Below are 18729 nucleotides of genomic sequence, written 5' to 3'. Positions count from 1 at the left end.
TTACCTTCTAATCTACCAGACAGTGGCCTTGTGGTTAGAGTGTCCTCCCTGAAACTGGGAGGCCGGGGTTCGATCCCCGGCCGGGTCATACCAAAGACTGTAAAAATGGGACCCAATGCCTCCCTGCTTGGCACTCAGCATCAAAGGGTTGGATTGGGCCCAGGCCGTAGCGTAACGGTCTGGGCACCGGACTGGTAATCCAGTCGCAGTGTGCCGCGGGTTCGACTCCCGGACCCGACACGGCCTTTACTGCATGTCATCCCCCCTCTCTCTCCCGTTTCCTGTCAGCCTACTGTCTGTCCCTTCAAAAATCAATAAAAGGCGTAAGCCGCAAAAAAATATCTTAAAAAAAAAAAAAAAAGGGTTGGATTGGGGGGTCAAATCTACTAATCAAATGATTCCCGAGTGCGGCACGGCTGCGGCTCACCACTCCTTGGCTGCAGCTCACTGCTCCAAGAGATGGTTTAAAGGACAACTTTAGTTTTTTTCAACCAAGGTTCATGTTTTAGGTTGTTATTAGAGAAAGTAAAAGGTGAGAGTTCATTTTCTTTCATTTGCTGCTTTCTTTCGTTTTTGGGATTTTAGCAGTTTCTGACAGGGGGGGCAGGGGCATTCGAGCATGGGGCTAAATATGTATTTTTTTACAAAATATTATGGTGATTTATTATTTACTATAGTCCTAATAAACCCCAAGAAATTACATCTGGCCACAAAAGATCACAGGATCTATTGAATGTGACAAACTAACATATTGAGCCTATACACACAGTATAAGCCTTCCCCCAGTAGGCTACCTTCACATTCAGTAGATCCTGTGATCTTCTGTAACCAGATGTAATTTCCTGGGGTTTATTAGGACTATAGTAAATAATACAAAAATAAATCACCATAAAATTTGGTAAGAAAATACATATTTAGCACCATGCTCGAATGCCCCCGCCCCCCCTGTCAAAAAGAGCTAAAACGAAAGAATGCAGCAAATAAAAAAAAAATTACACTCATCTTTTACTTTCTCTAATAACAACCTAAAACATGAACCTTGGTTGAAAAAAACTAAAGTTGTCCTTTAAGGGGCAAGGGCTTTCTTTCATTTCCACCTGCAGGGATCTTTACAGACCCAGTGAAAGGGGTCTACTTCTTTACATGGTCAGGTGATGGCATACAACCATCTTTCAGTTGGGAGACTGTGGACACCCAAGTTACCACAATATACTACTTTTCAACTTACATATACATTACCTGTTACCCAACCAATATTGAAACATATCGTAATTACGTCACCATTGACAGACAGTTATAACCCGACTTTAGTATTTAATTTCAATGTTTTACAGAGAGGCTGAGACTTGAAAATTCGTAGCGGTTAACAGTACTTGCGCGCTCTGCTTGCGCACTAGTAAATGGCCTACTTGTGTGCAACGCAAGTAGGCACTCGACAGAGTGCAGTTCTAGTTTATATTATGTCACCACTTTCTCCTTTAAAAGACAGATTTATACTTTTAACCGCTCCAATGTGTGGCTTTGTGTGCAGGTGTTTTTGTACACTGTGTCGTACGGTAATAAATGTTGTTGACTCAACTTGATCCACGTGATTCAAATAGTCACCCCAAACCAATGACAGATACTGCTTGTTAATGATTTGGCGTTTTCTGTCACTGTGTGTGCAGCAGAGAGTGTGTAGTGTGTGTGTGTGTGTGTGTGTGTGTGTGTGGGGGGGTTATAGCTCAACCTATACAGTATGAAGCTATTGGATTGGATATGGATAATTGGATATGGACAATACCATACTGAAATGTATGATAGTGTTATGATTATACCATATTTGCTGAATCATATTCTAAAACATGACAAATAGCCTACTAACTCAGTCAATCCAGGTGCACCTACCCTATATGAGTGCATTATTAAAATTACATTGTGAAATCTTTACAACTTAACTATTTTGCACTGAAGATTTCTGTTATTTCCCTGCTTTCTTCTGGCACGTGTTCACCACTAGAGGGAGCTGTGTGAACCCAATCTACATGAACAGATAATCTTTCCTTATAATAATGGCCAGCCTATTTACTTTCACTAGCAGGCAGTCCAATAGTCTGGGCTGGGACCAGTCCAGTACAATGTATCAAAGTGGCTTGTTGAAAACAAAAAATAAAAAAATAAAAAACTTGTTAAAAAAAAAAAAGCGTTAATTTTAAATTTAACTTTAAGAGTGCAACTGTCTACATTTGCAAGCCACATGCAAATAAGCTGTAGACAGTACATATTTTTCAACTTGTCGGATTTATTCAATAGTCTTTACTTGTTAGTGTGTGTGTGTGTGTGTGTGTGTGTGTGTGTGTGTGGCCCCCTAAACTTTATTTTAATGTATTAATTATTATAGTTTTATAGATTATAGATTTCTTCTATAATAATTGGGACTGGATCCCCACATTCCATAGTGTGCTGAAACCCAGCCATAATTGTAGCTGCATGGGCATTAATAATGTATTATTGGGAGAAGAAAAAAAAGCATCAAACATTTATCTTGGAGCAATCTGGGGTGCAAGCCGCTAGGCACTTCCAACTCCAATTTCCCCTCTCCTGCTTCTCTGGAAGACATTCACAAAGCGATCCCACCTATGACGCAGCCATGGTTTGCCTTTGTGACCATACCATAGGTCTCCTCCACCATGACTTTCACTCTCAACTGAAGGGGGCAACAGTGGCGACTCCTCCTCCTCCTCCTCCTCCTCAGCTTTAAGTTTCTGCTTTGCAGAGAAGACCTTTTCCTCAGCCTCCATCATATGTTTATTATTCATGGTTGCTTTGGGGGCTAAGTGATGTTCCTGAAGCTTGGTGATGGATTCGGCTGTTGGTTCCCGGTGTGAAACACCTAGGCCTACTGGACACTTACTGTTGTCCTCTACTTTGTCCTCCACTATGGCACTTTCATTCGCAACGGAAGCGGGCATCAATGCAGACTCCCAATAGAACAAATGTGTTTTTACATGTACATCTCTATTTGGCTCTATCTCGATCTCCAGTAGGTCATTGAGGTCAACAATAGAGCTGTCACGGATCAAGGTGATCAGTGTTCGCAGTGACACAAGTTCTTCTTGCTTCATCTGTTCCAAAGTTTTCCACAGTTCTTCCATTTGTTCACTTTGCTTTTTCCAGGCTTTCTCCTTATCATTCAGCTTCCTGTTGTACCTCTCAGTCTGAGTGCAGAGTCTCTCTTGAAGGCCAGTGATCTCCTCCTCCTTCTTCTCCAACGTCTTTTGAAGTTGTAGGATGGTTTCTACCCTTGTCTGCTCTTCCAGAAGGTCCTCTGTAAGAGTATTCATGTTTGCTTTGGGTGTTGGCTGATGTTTCTGAAGCTTGGTGATGAAGACAGCTGTGGTATGGTGTAGAATATCTAGGCCTAAATGACACCTACCTTTGTCCTCTCTTTTTTTCTCCACCACAGCACTGTCATTCTCATCTGAAAGGGGCAACAGTGACAATTCCCCTGATAAAGACTTGTCTCTTCCATGTGCTTGATCTCTATTTAAATCCTCCTCAATCTTGTTCTGGTCATTCAGGTCAACAATAGAGCTGTCACTAAACAAGTTGATCAGTGTTCTTATTGACACAATCTCTTCTTTCTTCATCTGTTCCCAGGTTTTCCACAGCTCTTCCATTTGTTCACTTTGCTTTTTCCAGGCTTTCTCTTTCTCATTCACAATCCTGTTGTACTCCTTTGTCTGAATGCAGAGTTTTTCTTGAAGGTCAGTGATCTCTTCCTCCTTCTTCTCCAAAGTCTGTTGGAGTTTAACAATGGTTTCCTCACTTGGAGCTGGTTGATGCTTGGTGATGATGTAGGTTGTGGTCTCCTGGTGTGAAACACCTAGGCCTAGAGGACGCCTACTGTTGACCGTTCCTTTCTCCAGCGCCATGGCACGTTCATGCTTTACTGATGGGGGTAACAGCGCCAACTCAAGAGCAGAGAAAAACTCCTCATCTCTATATAGCTCTACCTCACTCTCTAGCTGGTTCCTCAGGTCACCCATCAAGGCGTTCAGTGTTCTTCGTGACATGTGTTCTAGCCTCATCTGTTCGCGGGTTTTCATCAGGCCTTCAATTTGCTGGCGTTGCTCTTTACAGGCCTTCTTTTTCTCATTCAGACTCCTGTCATACTCATTTTTCTGAATGTAGAGTTGCTCTTGGTGGCCAACGATCTCTTCAACATCATCCTTCTCCAGCCTCTTTTGGAGGATGGTTTCATTCTTTCCCTGCAACTGTTTTATTGATTTTTTCAGCTCTTCTGTGGCTTTAAGCTTCCGCTGCTCTGCAGCAGAGATTAATTCCTCAGACTCCAGAACAACCCCTTCTTGTTTAAGATCAACTATTGGGGCTAATTGTTGTTCATGAAGTTTGGCTTCTGTTGTCTCTGCTTGCTGTAGATACATGTCCTCATCTGTTGGAGGTTGTACCTGCTCTGAAGTCTGTCTGTTGAATCTGACAGAAAGACTAGACAACGGACGTTTCTTGCCCAACAACCTGTTGAGATACATTTTAAATGAACCTCCTTCAAAATCTAAATTAAACTGTACAAATCACTACTCAAGGCCTAAATAACTTATTTTCTTTTTGCAACGCCTTAAATGGACTGAGGAGAGCTTTGGTCTGACATAACACAAGACAAACTGTTGCCATGCCAGTGGATTTGGCAGTCCCCCTTGCAAGTGTGTCCATGCGTGCCCTGCATTAAAAATGTGGCTCAGTAGGAGGCATGCTGTCAGAGAAGTCTGTATGTGTGTTTGAAGTACCTCCATTTTGAAATATTTAAATATTTATTTTGTTGCTCACTAAGTTATCGTACATTACTAGCAAGGACAAATCTCAAAAGGTTAAATTCATTATTTTAATAAATACTGACAACTATAAAGGCTGTTAATTTCAGTCATACTGAATAGTGATGGGGAACTATTTGTATTATGGAATATGATATAGGAAATAGTGAGTGTAAGGGAGTCAATATCAGACACATATAGCCTATGTGTGCCCTAATTAATAAAAAGTTACTTTTACTTTTTAAATCCTTAACCTGTGATTAAAATCCATTAAACTGTGATTAAAACTTTAAACTGTGATTAATTCATGGATTAAACTTTGTTGTGTGTCCGCCATCTTGGATTTGTGCTGTAAATAAACAGCAGTCTTGAGCCTAAAATCATTAGCGTTACTATTTCATTCACATTTTGAGAATGTGGACAGCAGCTTAGGTTTAAATATTGTGCCTGCAGCAAAAAATATATAATAATAATAAACCCGGCTCGCTCGCTAAATCTGTATACCACCTTTTAAATTCATTATAATCATAAAATGTAACTGCGTTTAGACGGTCCCTTATTTTTCTTTGAGGTGCTCTTTCGTTTACTCTTTTGTTTTCATGAAGCCATCTGATTTATACTGCATTTAAACCACCTCTCCTGCTAGTTTAGATATTTAAATCAAAGTTTAAAATAGTGGTGTAACAGGATTGACATTAATCCAGGTAGGCCTACTGTGGAAATTCAAACCAAGACTAAAAAACTAAACCAAGATTGAAAGGATGGTTTAAAAGTAACTAAACTGATTAGTGAAAACTACAGTAGATGCAAGTTTGGTGCAACTGTATTAATAGATAAACCTTGATTTAAACCAGATTAAGGCTTAATCTTTCTTGGTGCAAACAGCCATATATCTCAAATAACAGCACATCACTCATCTGATGAATTGATCATTCTACTCTTCCATAGAGAGAGAGAGGACCCTACTGAGCTTGTGTAGAAGAAGTCTCATCCCTCTAGCTTGTTTCTGAGAATTATAGTGTTACATTTGCGCCCTGTTGCTTTTGCCCCATGCAGCACGTAATGAAGAGGTGTTGTAATCTTCAATCATAAAGCACAAAAGACAAATATTGTGGGGGTTGTGATGTTTTGGATGTTTGCCCCTCCAAGGCACACCTGGGCAAACATCCCAACAAAGGCGGACACAGCCCGGGACTTTTACTACAGAGTTTGAAGTCCATCAGTCATAATGGTTGTTTCTCGAGATATGCAAGGGAGAGAAATGTCAGCTTAATTAAATGTCAACTTAATAGGAGCTGGCAGATGACAGCTACACAAAAGCATGTTTTTAATTATAATATGAATGATTGGCATTAGCTTTGGATTGTTAACTTACATTGACACATTTATTTTTGTTTTTAAAAGAACATTTTCTATCAAAAATAATGGAGAGACTGGGTTATTTCTCAAGAAGTTGTATAACTCTTCCTCTATGTCAGGCTTTGTCCACTAGAGTGCAGAGGTTTGCTATAATTCAAAGATCTTGCCTGTTGCAATGAATGGCTGGAGCCATTGCTTCAATGATTCTATGTTCAAGCTTCCAGGGTCTTCCTTGGAGAAAGAGCATACACATGACATGAATACTATGGTAATTTCTACTTGTAGACAAAACACTGACTTATATGGAAGACGCTCCTTCATGGATCTAGGATCAAATATTTGAATTTCCAATCAATAGTCTGATCTTCAACTATGACAGGTAGTAGTACTGAAAACAGATCTGATCCTGTATCAATGATAATGTGAAACCTATGCCCAGTGACTTATGGTCATTATCAAGTTATTCACTCACTTGAACTTCTTATTGTGAAGCTGATGAAATAAATCGCCTATAGCCTGAGTGTGATTAATCCTACTGCATGTGTACAAACATCTACTGATGCCTAGTCTGGAGACTCTGGACACATCTTCAGTGATGTTCCTGGAATCATTGGGGTGTTTCAGGTCTTTAAACATCATACGCCCTCTCCTCCAGGTGACCCAGCCGGTGATCAGATTGCAGCTTGTGTCTATGATTTTGTATTTTTGATTGTATTTGCTGCATCTGAAATCACTACATTATTCCAGACATGAAAAATATAAACCCTGTGCCAGGGCTTGACATTAAGGCTTGTCCTGTTGTCCGGGACCGTCAGGACAACTAATAAATCTTTCCGGACAAGTGCATAAAGTATTTACTTGTCCGTTGGACAAGTGACTTTGGTTTCACTTTTTCTGCGACACTAGTCTGGCTTTCCTAATAATCATCTTTCCAATATTTTTGACTGCCATTCCGTTTCAGGAAAACAGAACCTTGTGTTATTCTGTGGCTTGTTTCTTTACTTTCAATGGGGGAAAAAATACACTGTCACTTATTTATTGAGGGGCGCTAAGGTTTAATGTTTGTCTTTAGTTTGTTTTGTAAACGCCATTGACAATGAAGGGAAGCTTTACGTCATAATGTGTCATTTATGTCATATTGTCTCTTTATTGTTAATGGCGTTTAATGTTTGTGTTGGCACCGTTTGTTTTACATCACCATTACATCACCTAATCAACATGAGTTACACTTTAATATATTAGCGCCCCTCACTTCACACGGGTGTGATTTTTTAGTTCAATGTTTGTTTTTAAAACGCCATTGACAATAAAGAGAATTTAATGTTTGTTTTGTAAACGTTTTTTTTACATCACCATTACATCACCTAATCATAGCAACATGAGTTAGACTTTAATATAGGCTATTAGTGCACACAGGTGTGATTTTTTACTTGTATTTCTTTGTGCTAAATGAGTGATCAATGATACTAGCTACTTTAAGACTTTTCCACGAGGAAAAGCAGGACTGAACATATCAATACTTATTTTAGGAAGAATAAATGTATGGGGCACAGTTGGCAGGTGGTGTGATCAATTACCCCACAACAATTGCAACGCACGTTAGTCTACTATTCCCAAAGGAAGTTTTCATATTTTCAGTGGCGATATTTTACCCGCCATTCAGGCGGAGGACACACGTTATCTGCCCGAAGTCTTAGGAATTAATTATTAGTGTTAGTAGCCTACACACGTAGTACTACAAGTTCAGACGAGTTCAGTCTGCTAACCGTGTGTGGATAGGACCGATCTATGGCTGTGTATTTGGAATACATGAACTGAAAATATTCATCGAATATTCAAACATGTATTCACCAAAACCAATTTACTTATTTAAAATGTATTTGTGTGTGCTAGTGCTCCGGACAAGTGACGTTTGTGCCCAGACAGGTCGATGGGAAATGTAGTCTACTTGTCCGAAGGACAAGTGCCTCAAAAAGTGAATGTCAAGGCCTGCACTTTGCTCTCAAATGTTTTATAAGTTATCATCGTAAGCTAAATCTACAGACCAACCCAGGTTCAGCCTTCCCTGAAGTGCTATCTCGCCCTAGGCCTATATTCTTTGCACCTTGGACACTTGAAACATTCAGGGGAGGACTAGCTCTGGTCCATAGCCTTACTGCTCTTGCTGCATTAAGGCATTAGAGCTATGGACCAGAGCTAGGGGAGGACATGCTAATCCAAGAGTTGCACCTATAGGACAGGACTGGTGATGTGTATTGTGTATACTAGACTTGACAGCTACCTTGTGCAGCAAAATAATGTTGTTTAGACAGATGTTTGATGTTTATACCTGGTTTAGAGAACGGGGTAAGATGACCCATTGGGTAAGTTGACCCGCCCTGGCTGTGAAGTGAACACATTCTTTTACTTTTTACTTTTTACTTTTACTTTTACATTTCATTTCAGATCATCCAGAAATGCAATGTGATTTCAAGGATAACTTGGGAACAAACTCAACAGCCCTTAAATGTTTTCTTGTTGACTATAGTTTCCAATCCATTCTTATGTTGCACTTGTGAAATCTGGATAAATTAAACTGGTGGTGTGCTGCTGCTGGTAACAAGAATACTCGCCGAATTTAGCGATTTGGCGAGTTCACTTGAGGATTCGCCGAAACGTTACGAAACCTCGCCGAAACGTGGCGAAAACTCGCCGCGGGGGCGACGCTTCTTCACATTCTGGCGAGTGTTCGTCACGTTTCTGGGCACTTTTAGCAGCTTTCTGTTGCAAGTTTCCGCAGGCTGATCTACAAGCTCACAACGAGCTCACGTTTCGGGGCACTTTCACCAGCTGGAGCTGCAAGTGGCTGATCTACAACGTGTCCGGACGCGACGCGTTGTGAGCTTGTATATAAATAATATAACTCTCGCTATTTTTCGTGGCACAACAACTAGTTCCCTCAGTGTTTGTGTTTTCTTCACTTTCCGGGGCACTTTCAGCAGCTGCAGCCTCTGCTAGCTACTGTGCTAACGATGTGCATCCAAAAACAAAACAAACCAGGGTTGCCCCATATCGTGGATGTGAGAGTGAAACAAGCAACCAGGTCCCCTATATATCGTCCACTAAACAATGTGCTTATTTATATTATGTTGGCTATTTGAGAATAGACGATCTACAAGCTCACAAGCGTTCTACCATTATTTACAAGTATGTATTTTAAGCAATCCAATGCCTTATTTAATGAACCATTTTAATTAAATATTTGAAATTACCCACTTGGAATAAAGAAATCAGATAATTGGCTGATCCTTGAGCTTGTAGCTCAGGCATTTTAAACCTTTTACCTGAATTGTTCACATTTGAGTTAGTCTTTTAAATGATTAAAGTAAATCATTTCGAGAGTGTACAGTACAAACTATCATTTAGCCCATAACCCACTTTGGAAACTACTTTCCATTTGATTTAAGCTGTAGAGAAGGAACGTAAATATAATATTGCTGTGGTTATGATGAAATACATTTTTAATATCATTAAACTCTGAGAGTGTACAGTACAGGGCTAAATGATAGTTTGTGACACTCATGTTTTGCTTTGTTGGCAACTTGGTCATAGAATATTGCCTGATTGCCTAATTTGTTTACTTAGATGAAAGAATTGTAATTTCTCACATGCTAATATCTCATTAGCAGTAGCCATCATCATCATCATCGTTGTTAGCTTTGCTATTCAGATGTAATTCAGTCAGGAAGTTCAGAACGTTACAACAACAACAGGACTTAGGTCCGACTTAGCATACCAAGTGATCAATATTGCATTCGAGGCTACGCCCAGCAGGCTGATCTACCCACAACGTGCCTGAATGCCAGAATGCCTGACCGCTCGCGAACACATTAAGAATAAATCAGGCATCTCGTTAGGCATCGTCAGGCATTCTGTACTGTTGTAGTAGGCTAGCTGAATGAATGAATAGCTAGCCTACTACAACAGCATGAATAGGCTATGACTAACGAGAAATAAAACCACGTATTTTTATACAAATGGAAGTGTACACTACACTACTTGCTTTCCCCTTCATGACAGCAGCAAGACAGTGCTTGCATGCGAGGCGCACGCATGGCTCGCAATCATAGCTGTGTGTGAGGAGATGATCACAGTCACAGATTTTGCCTGTTATTTATATATTGATCGCGTCTGTGTCTGTGACATTGCGCAGCAGTGCACACACACGAGAGAGAAAGAGACGTAGAGAGAGAGAGGTGCTGCGTGTTAAAAAATTAATTGGCTACTCTCATCGTTGTGTTCTGCATGGGTCGCAAACTTCTCTTTACATCGCAGCTGGTCAGCGTGCATGATCATCATGCAGCAGCTAGATGCGCGCTCCAGTGGCGAGATCACTTCCCCTTTCGGCGACTCTTCGTCACTTTCCGGGTCGAGTTCTCAGACAGAACTCGACCCGGAAAGTGACGGTCAGTCGCCGAAAGGGGAAGTGATCTCGCCAAAGATGAAGAAGACTCGGCGAGGCGAGTCTTCCAGTATTCCTGCTGCTGCTGCTGCCAGACAGCCATCCCCCCAGCCAGCCAGACAGGGGGAGAGAGAGAGAGAGAGAGAGAGAGAGAGAGAGAGAGAGAGAGAGAGAGAGAGAGAGAGAGAGAGAGAGAGAGAGAGAGAGAGGGGGGGGCAGGAGAAGCGGAACCACAGCAAGGGGCGTGTTCGTCGCTGCCAGTGGTCACGTGACCCGGAATATGAGGGACTCGATCATTATTCCTGACTGTTTCCATCTGCTGAAGGCTGAACCTCTGGCCTGCACAGCACCAAACGACCCTTCAGGAGCATCACAAATCGGGGCCAAACCAGCTCCAAACTAAGACCATGGCGGGTAAGAAACCGTGGCAGCACTCGATGACAATGGACATGGTGGGAGAGATGATGCTACTACAAACGCGACTAACCGCTTTATCGCACACGTTTATTTCATCACCATTTAACACTACCAAAACACCAGGGCTCTTCGATAGGCTGGCTTTCGCGAGTGTTAAAATGGCAAAGTGGTTTAAATGATGCATGATGATGATAGTGGCCTGGCCTGTTTGAACACTGTGTGCTTTTTAATGACAGTTGCTGCAGCAGGACAGTGCGTACGTGCGCTGTAGAGTGCGCTACCGTGTGGCCTTGCGGAGGAGATTCCCCTCCCTCTCTCCATCGTTTAGAGGCAGATGCGTTTCTCGCCTTGCCTCATAATAGCTCAACTTAGCTGACACACCTTTGCATGTAGATGTAGTCCGTCGTAATATCCGTTAGCGTTAAGTAATATTAAACCTCAAAGACCACAACGAGGCACGTTTGGAAAGTCTTTGTTGTAATGTGGCTTGCTTCACATTTGCTTCACATTTTGTAACAACCCCCTAGCAACCTTACGAGTTACGACACGGCGTGTGTTTGATTAAGTTTCCGGGAGCAACTGCATCACACATCAGCGCGCATTTTACTTTTAGTGGGCCGAGCGCAAGGTAACGCGGTGGAGCCTCGTCTGTTGGCTATATATAGAAAAAAATAATCATTAGACTCACATGGGTGCACACTTCACAATCTGGCTGTGCTGCTGTAGCCTACAATTTAAACATTCAAACTCACAATGATTGATGGGTGATTGTGATTGATTCCAGTTATTGTAGGCAGAATTGTAGCCTTGCTTTCCATCTGAGAATATGGAGTACCTAGACAATTGCAGGAAAGCATGTTCAGCTGTGAAAGGAGCGCGCGCGCGCGCGCACAAACAATCATACAGAGAAAGGTTGCTGATTTAGCCCTGTTTTTGATGTTTTGAACTGAGAATTAATTTAAGGTACATTCATAAGCTGATACAAATAATTAATTCATAGTATACTAAAGATGACCATATTATACCATAAAAGTACAAAAGCTATAATGAGCAAATTGCCCATACAGAAAAGGGCCAGGCTTTGAAAAGTGAGTGACAACATTCACATGATGATGGTGTGTGTGTGTGTTTCAAGCTGACCAAGCATTTGTGACGTTGGCCACCAACGACCGCTATGCCAAGGGAGCGATGGTCCTCGGCCAGTCATTACGCAACCATAAGACAACCAAGAGACTGGTCGTTCTCATTGGACCACATGTTGCAGATCAATGCCGGTAACAACTTTCATTCTCTTCACTAATCTCTCACCTTTTTCCTCTACCTTTCTCTCTGACACACACACACACACACACACACACACACACACACACACTTGAGTCACACATGCACAACACTATACTGTACTAATCTTTCCATGTAAAGTAAATCATGCTGTGTGTGTGTGTGCTTTTTCTGGTATGTCTGTGTGTTTCAGGAGTGTGTTGGATTCCATCTTTGACGAGGTGTGTGTGGTAGATGTGAGGGACTCGGGCGACACAGCACACCTTGCGCTGATGAAGCGTCCAGACCTGGGAGTGACCTTCACCAAGCTGCACTGCTGGACGCTCACACAATACAGCAAGTGTGTGTTCATGGATGCTGACACACTGGTGAGGAACCTACGCTGTAGCATTGCCACTGCCTCTTCTGTCTTACAAGCAGCAGTAAAGGATATGCTGTTTCATAGCAGTGTTAACATAATCAAAGTTAATTATTTTTCTGCCATCTACAAACATATTCGGACCCCCCCACTAGGGTACAGCAGATGCCAACTGCCACTCCGTACATGTTCATACCCATATACTCCATATATGACTTTTTAACGTTGATCCAGTTGCTATGCAATGCCTCCGTGCCCACAAGCTAGTTAAAATTGTTAACATCATGGTTTTCCTATGCAATTGAAAATGCTTTCAGGCAGCTAAATTATTTGGCACTGAAAAACATTAGGCTAATACACTGATTATGTCTTATAGCATGGATGGTGGCAATTTGAATGCTGATCATTATTGGAGCAGACTTTGCATTGCAGTAATGGGAAATCTCCTTCCTTGCTCAAACTCTGGGTTCCTCCTTTGACCTCAGCTTTTATACTGTGCTCAACACACAAGCCACTTCTGTCTATATCCATCTGTATTGACAAGAACACATGGTAGCAGGTTTTGGTGGTCTAGGTCACAGGTCCAGGTCACAGGTCACTAGGTACAAGTTCACATGCGACATCAAGTGCCATTTTTGTGTAGACTCGCGTCTACCGGGCATTTTCCTGCAGTGCTGTGAGCGGCCCTGTACAGCACTACTGATTTGACTATAGCTGCCTCTTGAGTTCATCTTCCATCTCAGATTTCTTTCCACATCCCGTACAATGCATTCTAGGCAAGTGTCCTCCTCCGGACCTTCAGTCCTGTTCCATCAAGGCAGTCTAGGCACTGAGATTACCTCGAGCACCATCCTGCCGGCACTGTCTGTAGAAATGGTTCTCTCCTCTGTGTTGAATGCCATTACTTAAGTTTTCTTAAAACCAAGGTTATTTATTTGCAAAGTGATACACGGAACCAGTGAATTATGTCTAAAATGATGGTCAGTATATTTTCATTACATTTAAGGATATCTATCAATCTTGAACAGGTTCTATCAAACATAGACGAGCTGTTTGAGAGAGAGGAGCTATCTGCAGCACCGGATCCTGGTTGGCCAGACTGTTTCAACTCTGGTGTGTTCGTCTTCAGGCCATCCAATGAGACGTATCAGAAGTTGCTCACATTCAGCAGCGAGAACGGCAGCTTTGACGGTGAGATAACTAGTTTTGTGTGGGTGTCACACACTAAAAATAGCACATCTATTCTACAGTACAAGCTCACAACTTTCACACTGCTTTATTGTTTGCTGGTCTGGTAAAAAAAATTGTGTAGTCTACCTTAAAAAAACGTTTTGTCCCAACACGACCCTTTGGTGTGGTTTGGGCTTAAGGGTATATATACACACTGATGTCAATATGACCCATTTTCATCACATAAGCCCTATGTAAATACTGTTTTCCATTTCTCAGTATTCTAGTAGGCATGATAACAGACAGACATAGGTCAACTGAACTGGACCCCCCCCCCCCCACACACACACACTTGTGTCCTCTCTCTCACCCTGTTGCTTTTATCGTCTGATATGACCCAACCTTGGCCTGCATCTGTCACCACTGGTTCACCCCTACCCATCATATTTCTTTTTTTTTCTCCGATCCGATTTGTTTTTGCTCCCTATCCGAATCCTATCACAGACCTGTGTGAAAAAGAAACACTTGGTACTAGCGATGCATTGTGAGTGTGTAAATATGCTATTTTTGATGCACGACACCAGTGGTAAATGACCCTCGACTCTTATTGCATTTCAGTCTTTGTGTATTATCCAGTTTTTGTGGTTCCTCAAATAAAGGGGAAGAGGGATGTAATATTTGTTTGCCGGTCAGATCACTATCATTGCCAGTAATAATGCATTAGACACACTTGACATTGTTGACACACCTAACCACGTCAGTAATACTGTAATGTACCACAGCGACGGTTACAGCTCACAATACTTAAGAAATGTGTGCATCTTCCAGTTCAGCTGACTTGACTGTATGTGTCTGTCTGTCTGTCTGTCCATCCATATGTGCAGGTGGAGACCAGGGCGTTCTTAACAGTTTCTTCAACACCTGGGCGACGGAAGATATTTCCAAGCACCTCCCCTTCATCTACAACCTCAGCAGTATTGCCATCTACACCTACTTACCAGCCTTCAAACAGTTAGTGCTTGCACGTGCACACAGTTCACAGTTCGCTCGAATAAATTGTAACCAGAAGCGTTGTCGCCCCTAAAACTCTCTGCACGTCCAAAATAAACGCACGCCTCATTGAAAATAAATGCAAGAGCAAGCAGTATGGTGCAGAAGGAGACTCAAATTCAAAATATTTTTGATATCAATGAAAATGCTCTAGGACGTGTGTACACATCCTAGGAATCCGTCTGTTGGATTACTTATGTTTCCACACGTCCTACGGTCTAAATGGGTTAATTGCTGCCCATTGCCGTCAGTTCAGCTCAATGGGTGCTTTATTTGCATGACTCAAAGATTCCAGTACATTGACAGAGTTGAAGGTGACACTTTTTAACACAATACTTTTTTAATTATAATGATAAAATGTATTCCAGTATTTAACTTTTTCTCTGCTTACTACGACGATTATAATCATAGTAAAGGTGCTATCTACGTAAATGTTTGTAGACAACCGTATGCTCCGGTTACTATGGAGAGCCTCCGTCCCCACCAGCTATGGGATTTTTAAATCCAGCTCCATTGAGCCTCCATTATTTTAATTTTTTTAAAGATTTTTTTGCGGCTAACGCCTTTTATTGGTTTTTGAAGGGACAGACAGTAGGCTGACAGGAAACGGGAGAGAGATGGGGGGATGACATGCAGTAAAGGCCGTGTCGGGCTCGGGAGTCGAACCCGCGGCACACTGCGACATTACCAGTCGGGTGCCCAGACGGTTACGCCACCGCCTGGGCCTGAGCCTCCATTATAACAGGATTTTCAAAGCGCTGTATCTCTAAAGCTTTGAGCTCTGTCCGTGGTGAGCCGTTGCGTATCCCGACGATCGTAAATCATTTGTGAGTTTGTATCGCATCGCTGAGCACATGTAACTGTTGGTAAAGAGGACTAAGGGGTCTGAGCTAAAGCTAACGATCACTGTGCTCACAACAGCCCCCACCTCACTGAATAACCCGGAAATGAAACGAGGAGAGTTGGAGTGGACGGATGGCATTCATTAGGTGTGCTTATGCTACCACTTAGCGGCAGTAATAAAGTTAAGATGGGGTGTGCCGGGAGCTGACCAACATCCCTGGCAGTTCAGGCAGGAGAAAGTTATTGAATGTCCTTAGCCCTCTCTGCCTCAAATATACTATTCCTTCTGTCTCTCTCACACTCCTTATCTTCATATTCAACTGCATTTGATATTATTCCCGCAGGTACGGGCATGAGGCCAAGGTGGTGCACTTCTTGGGCAAAGTGAAGCCATGGGACTACTCCTATGACCCACAGACTGGGGAGGTCCGAGGTCACTCCATGCCCCCTGAGCGGCACAGTGACTTCCTGGTCTTGTGGTGGAAGCTCTACTCCACCTCAGTTCTGCCTTCATTACGTTTGGCATATGGAGACACTCCCTTCGACACTGGCTGCACAGAGGTATGAGTGTGTCATTGGGTGATGTGACAATGAAGAGGGTTTCTCTGAGATGGTCCTTGTGTATGTGAACATGTGACATGCATGTCGTGTGGTAAAGACAGAGACTGCATGGTAGCATTTACGTGTTTTCTTGGCACTTGGTCAATTTACTCTGATTTTGCACTCTGGATAATAGCATCTGCTAAATTGTACTTTTGTTAATAGTCGTCATGGACCTGCTATGCTATGTTGAATCCTTGGAATGGCAGGTCATTGATCCTGTCAATTGGCTCATGTTAAGGAAACTTGATAGTCACAGGGATTACAGCGTGTTGGACATGACCAACAGATATTGACATCCTGAGAGCCCTTCTGTTAGTTTTGCTAAAAATTGAACTATCCCTTTAATCTAGCCATGGCCTTTTACACTTACCAGCACTGTCCAACCAACACCTTGGAAAAGAGTGCTGCTAAGTGCTGACCCCTTCAGGTGAAATGCATGCTTGCATGTATCTCGGGGCAATATACAAACTGCAACTTACTAATTTAAACATTCCAGAGGAAGTCGAGGCTCAGTGTGTCTGTAAATGAAGGCACAAAATACTCAATAAAAAAATTAGCACTTTAATACCAGCAGTTAAAGTAATGTGCTTATTCTCCCTTTCCTGTGTCATACAGAATACAGCTAACGCGGGCATGAAGGATGCGTCAGACCCCACGACTCCCCCTGCCCGGCAGATGTCATCAGAGGAGAGGAAAGAGAGGTGGGAGGCCGGTCAGGCAGACTACATGGGTGACGACTCTTTCACTCACATTGAACGCAAACTTGATTCCTTCCTCAAGTAAGGGACCAGGCGTGGGAGACGGAGAGACGGACAGAGAGAGAGGAAACAAATTGTAGGCCACGGTCAGCTTTGTGATGGTGGGGGATCAACTGCCAGTTCAACCAATCAGAAAAGCTTGCTGTGACCAATGGCCGATCGAATGCCTCTGAGCATCTTGAACCTCGCTCTCTGCTTTGTGTCAGAATGTTCAGTGAATGAGTGTAAGAGTGAAAATGGCAACTCCTGCTCTCCCCTCACCTCCAGTGTTTCTTGTCAGTGTCTGAGGGAATCTGATGTCTGTGGTGTACATTCATGGTCCCAAGCAACTAGTCTTACAATAGACAATCCGAGCTGTGTTAAATAAGAGTTTAAAGCAGCTCACCTCATTCCACATTGCAGTGCCGATTATTTTATTCTCCGCAAAACAATCATAGGCCATTTCGCAAAATCGCGATCTCCCAACAGTGTTCACCTCCTCAACCAGAGAGCAGTAACTGCGGCTTAGAGACTTTTGACCAGCTCCCTGTGACTCTAGCCTCGTAAACCTGCCTCAATGTTGTAATGGATGTAGTTTTTTTGCATGGCACACATATAGAAGTGACTACACGGTCAGTAACTCAAGGATTTTAAATCTTACATGAAAGGTGTTCTTTTCCATCAGTGATACTGTAGTTGTGTAAATCCATGGATGTACGAATACATCTAAGAATTCTGTAAAAATGTATTCAGGTTGTGCATGTACATTTCAGTTTGTGAATGTCCAAAGGCATTTTTGCAGCCAGTCCCACACGTTTTTACATTTGTGTGCCATGATCTTTATGTAATCACCTTCTGTCCCAGTCTATAATGCAACCAGCTGCCTTACCGTTCTTCACTGTTTACAAAACCTCACTTCCTGTAACTGCTGTTATAGCACAACTAAAGTATCCTAGCCTGACAGCTCTTCTGTTTTGACATGAACAAAACTCCACAGTACCACTAGCTCTGTACTCCCAACAGTCAGTCCTAATTTGTATCACTCCTAACTGCTCTTAACACACCCCCAGATGCTGGCAACATAGGGGGTCAGGGAAATGTATGTCTTTTTTGTAGTGTGGTCACTACTGAAAACTGAGTAGGCATGAAGTGTTGAAAAGTGGAACATTGTTGATATTCCTGCACTATTGTTCCCCTTTGCTGTATAGTTCTGTTGAAACGCTAATAAAGAACTGGTGAAGCCATTTCATGACTCGATATCATGCTTGATAGTCAAATATCCATCACATACACCGTTGAGCATTTGTACAACGCAAGGCCACTTGTCCTTTGCTGTTGTCTATATTTTGAGGGCACAAATGCCAGGGCAGGAAGTCCCCAGCCAGGGCCACACCAGACTGAGAACCAATCGTCAAAAAATAAGGAAAAACAGGGCCCTCTTTTCCTTGACTTGATGTGAGTCAACAGTCTGTCTTGAGAGACTACCAGACTCGGGGGACCCAATGCCTCCCTGCTTGGATTGGGGGTGACCCTGCGACATACTAGCGTCATCTCCAGGGGGTGTACTTGTACAATATGCTGCCTCACGGCTCGGCAAGGCTTCCTTATGTATACTTATGGTCAGCCCTGCACCGGGGACTGAGTTGTATTCAGAATCTC

At 42.6% G+C, this 18729-nt stretch overlaps 2 protein-coding genes across 2 annotated transcripts in view; both read left to right on the top strand.

Moving 5' to 3' along the window:
* The window catches only part of LOC310878260 (serine/threonine-protein kinase PAK 2-like), a 155621-nt gene that overhangs the window by 95057 nt on the left and 41835 nt on the right, over positions 1 to 18729 (top strand). The window lies entirely within an intron of this gene.
* gyg1a (glycogenin 1a) lies at positions 10894 to 18314 on the top strand. The gene is made up of 7 exons (XM_083792876.1): positions 10894 to 11025; positions 12164 to 12302; positions 12503 to 12677; positions 13696 to 13858; positions 14722 to 14848; positions 16075 to 16291; positions 16949 to 18314. The coding sequence occupies exons 1-7, from the start codon at positions 11019 to 11021 to the stop codon at positions 17114 to 17116; spliced, it is 996 nt and encodes a 331-aa protein (XP_083649002.1). The 5' UTR covers positions 10894 to 11018; the 3' UTR covers positions 17117 to 18314.

The sequence above is a fragment of the Protomyctophum parallelum genome, assembly GCF_964188405.1.
Source record: "Protomyctophum parallelum genome assembly, chromosome: 20".
Classification (NCBI taxonomy): domain Eukaryota; kingdom Metazoa; phylum Chordata; class Actinopteri; order Myctophiformes; family Myctophidae; genus Protomyctophum; species Protomyctophum parallelum.
Note: the sequence above shows the minus strand (reverse complement) of the source record. Positions and strands in the feature narration are given on the sequence as shown.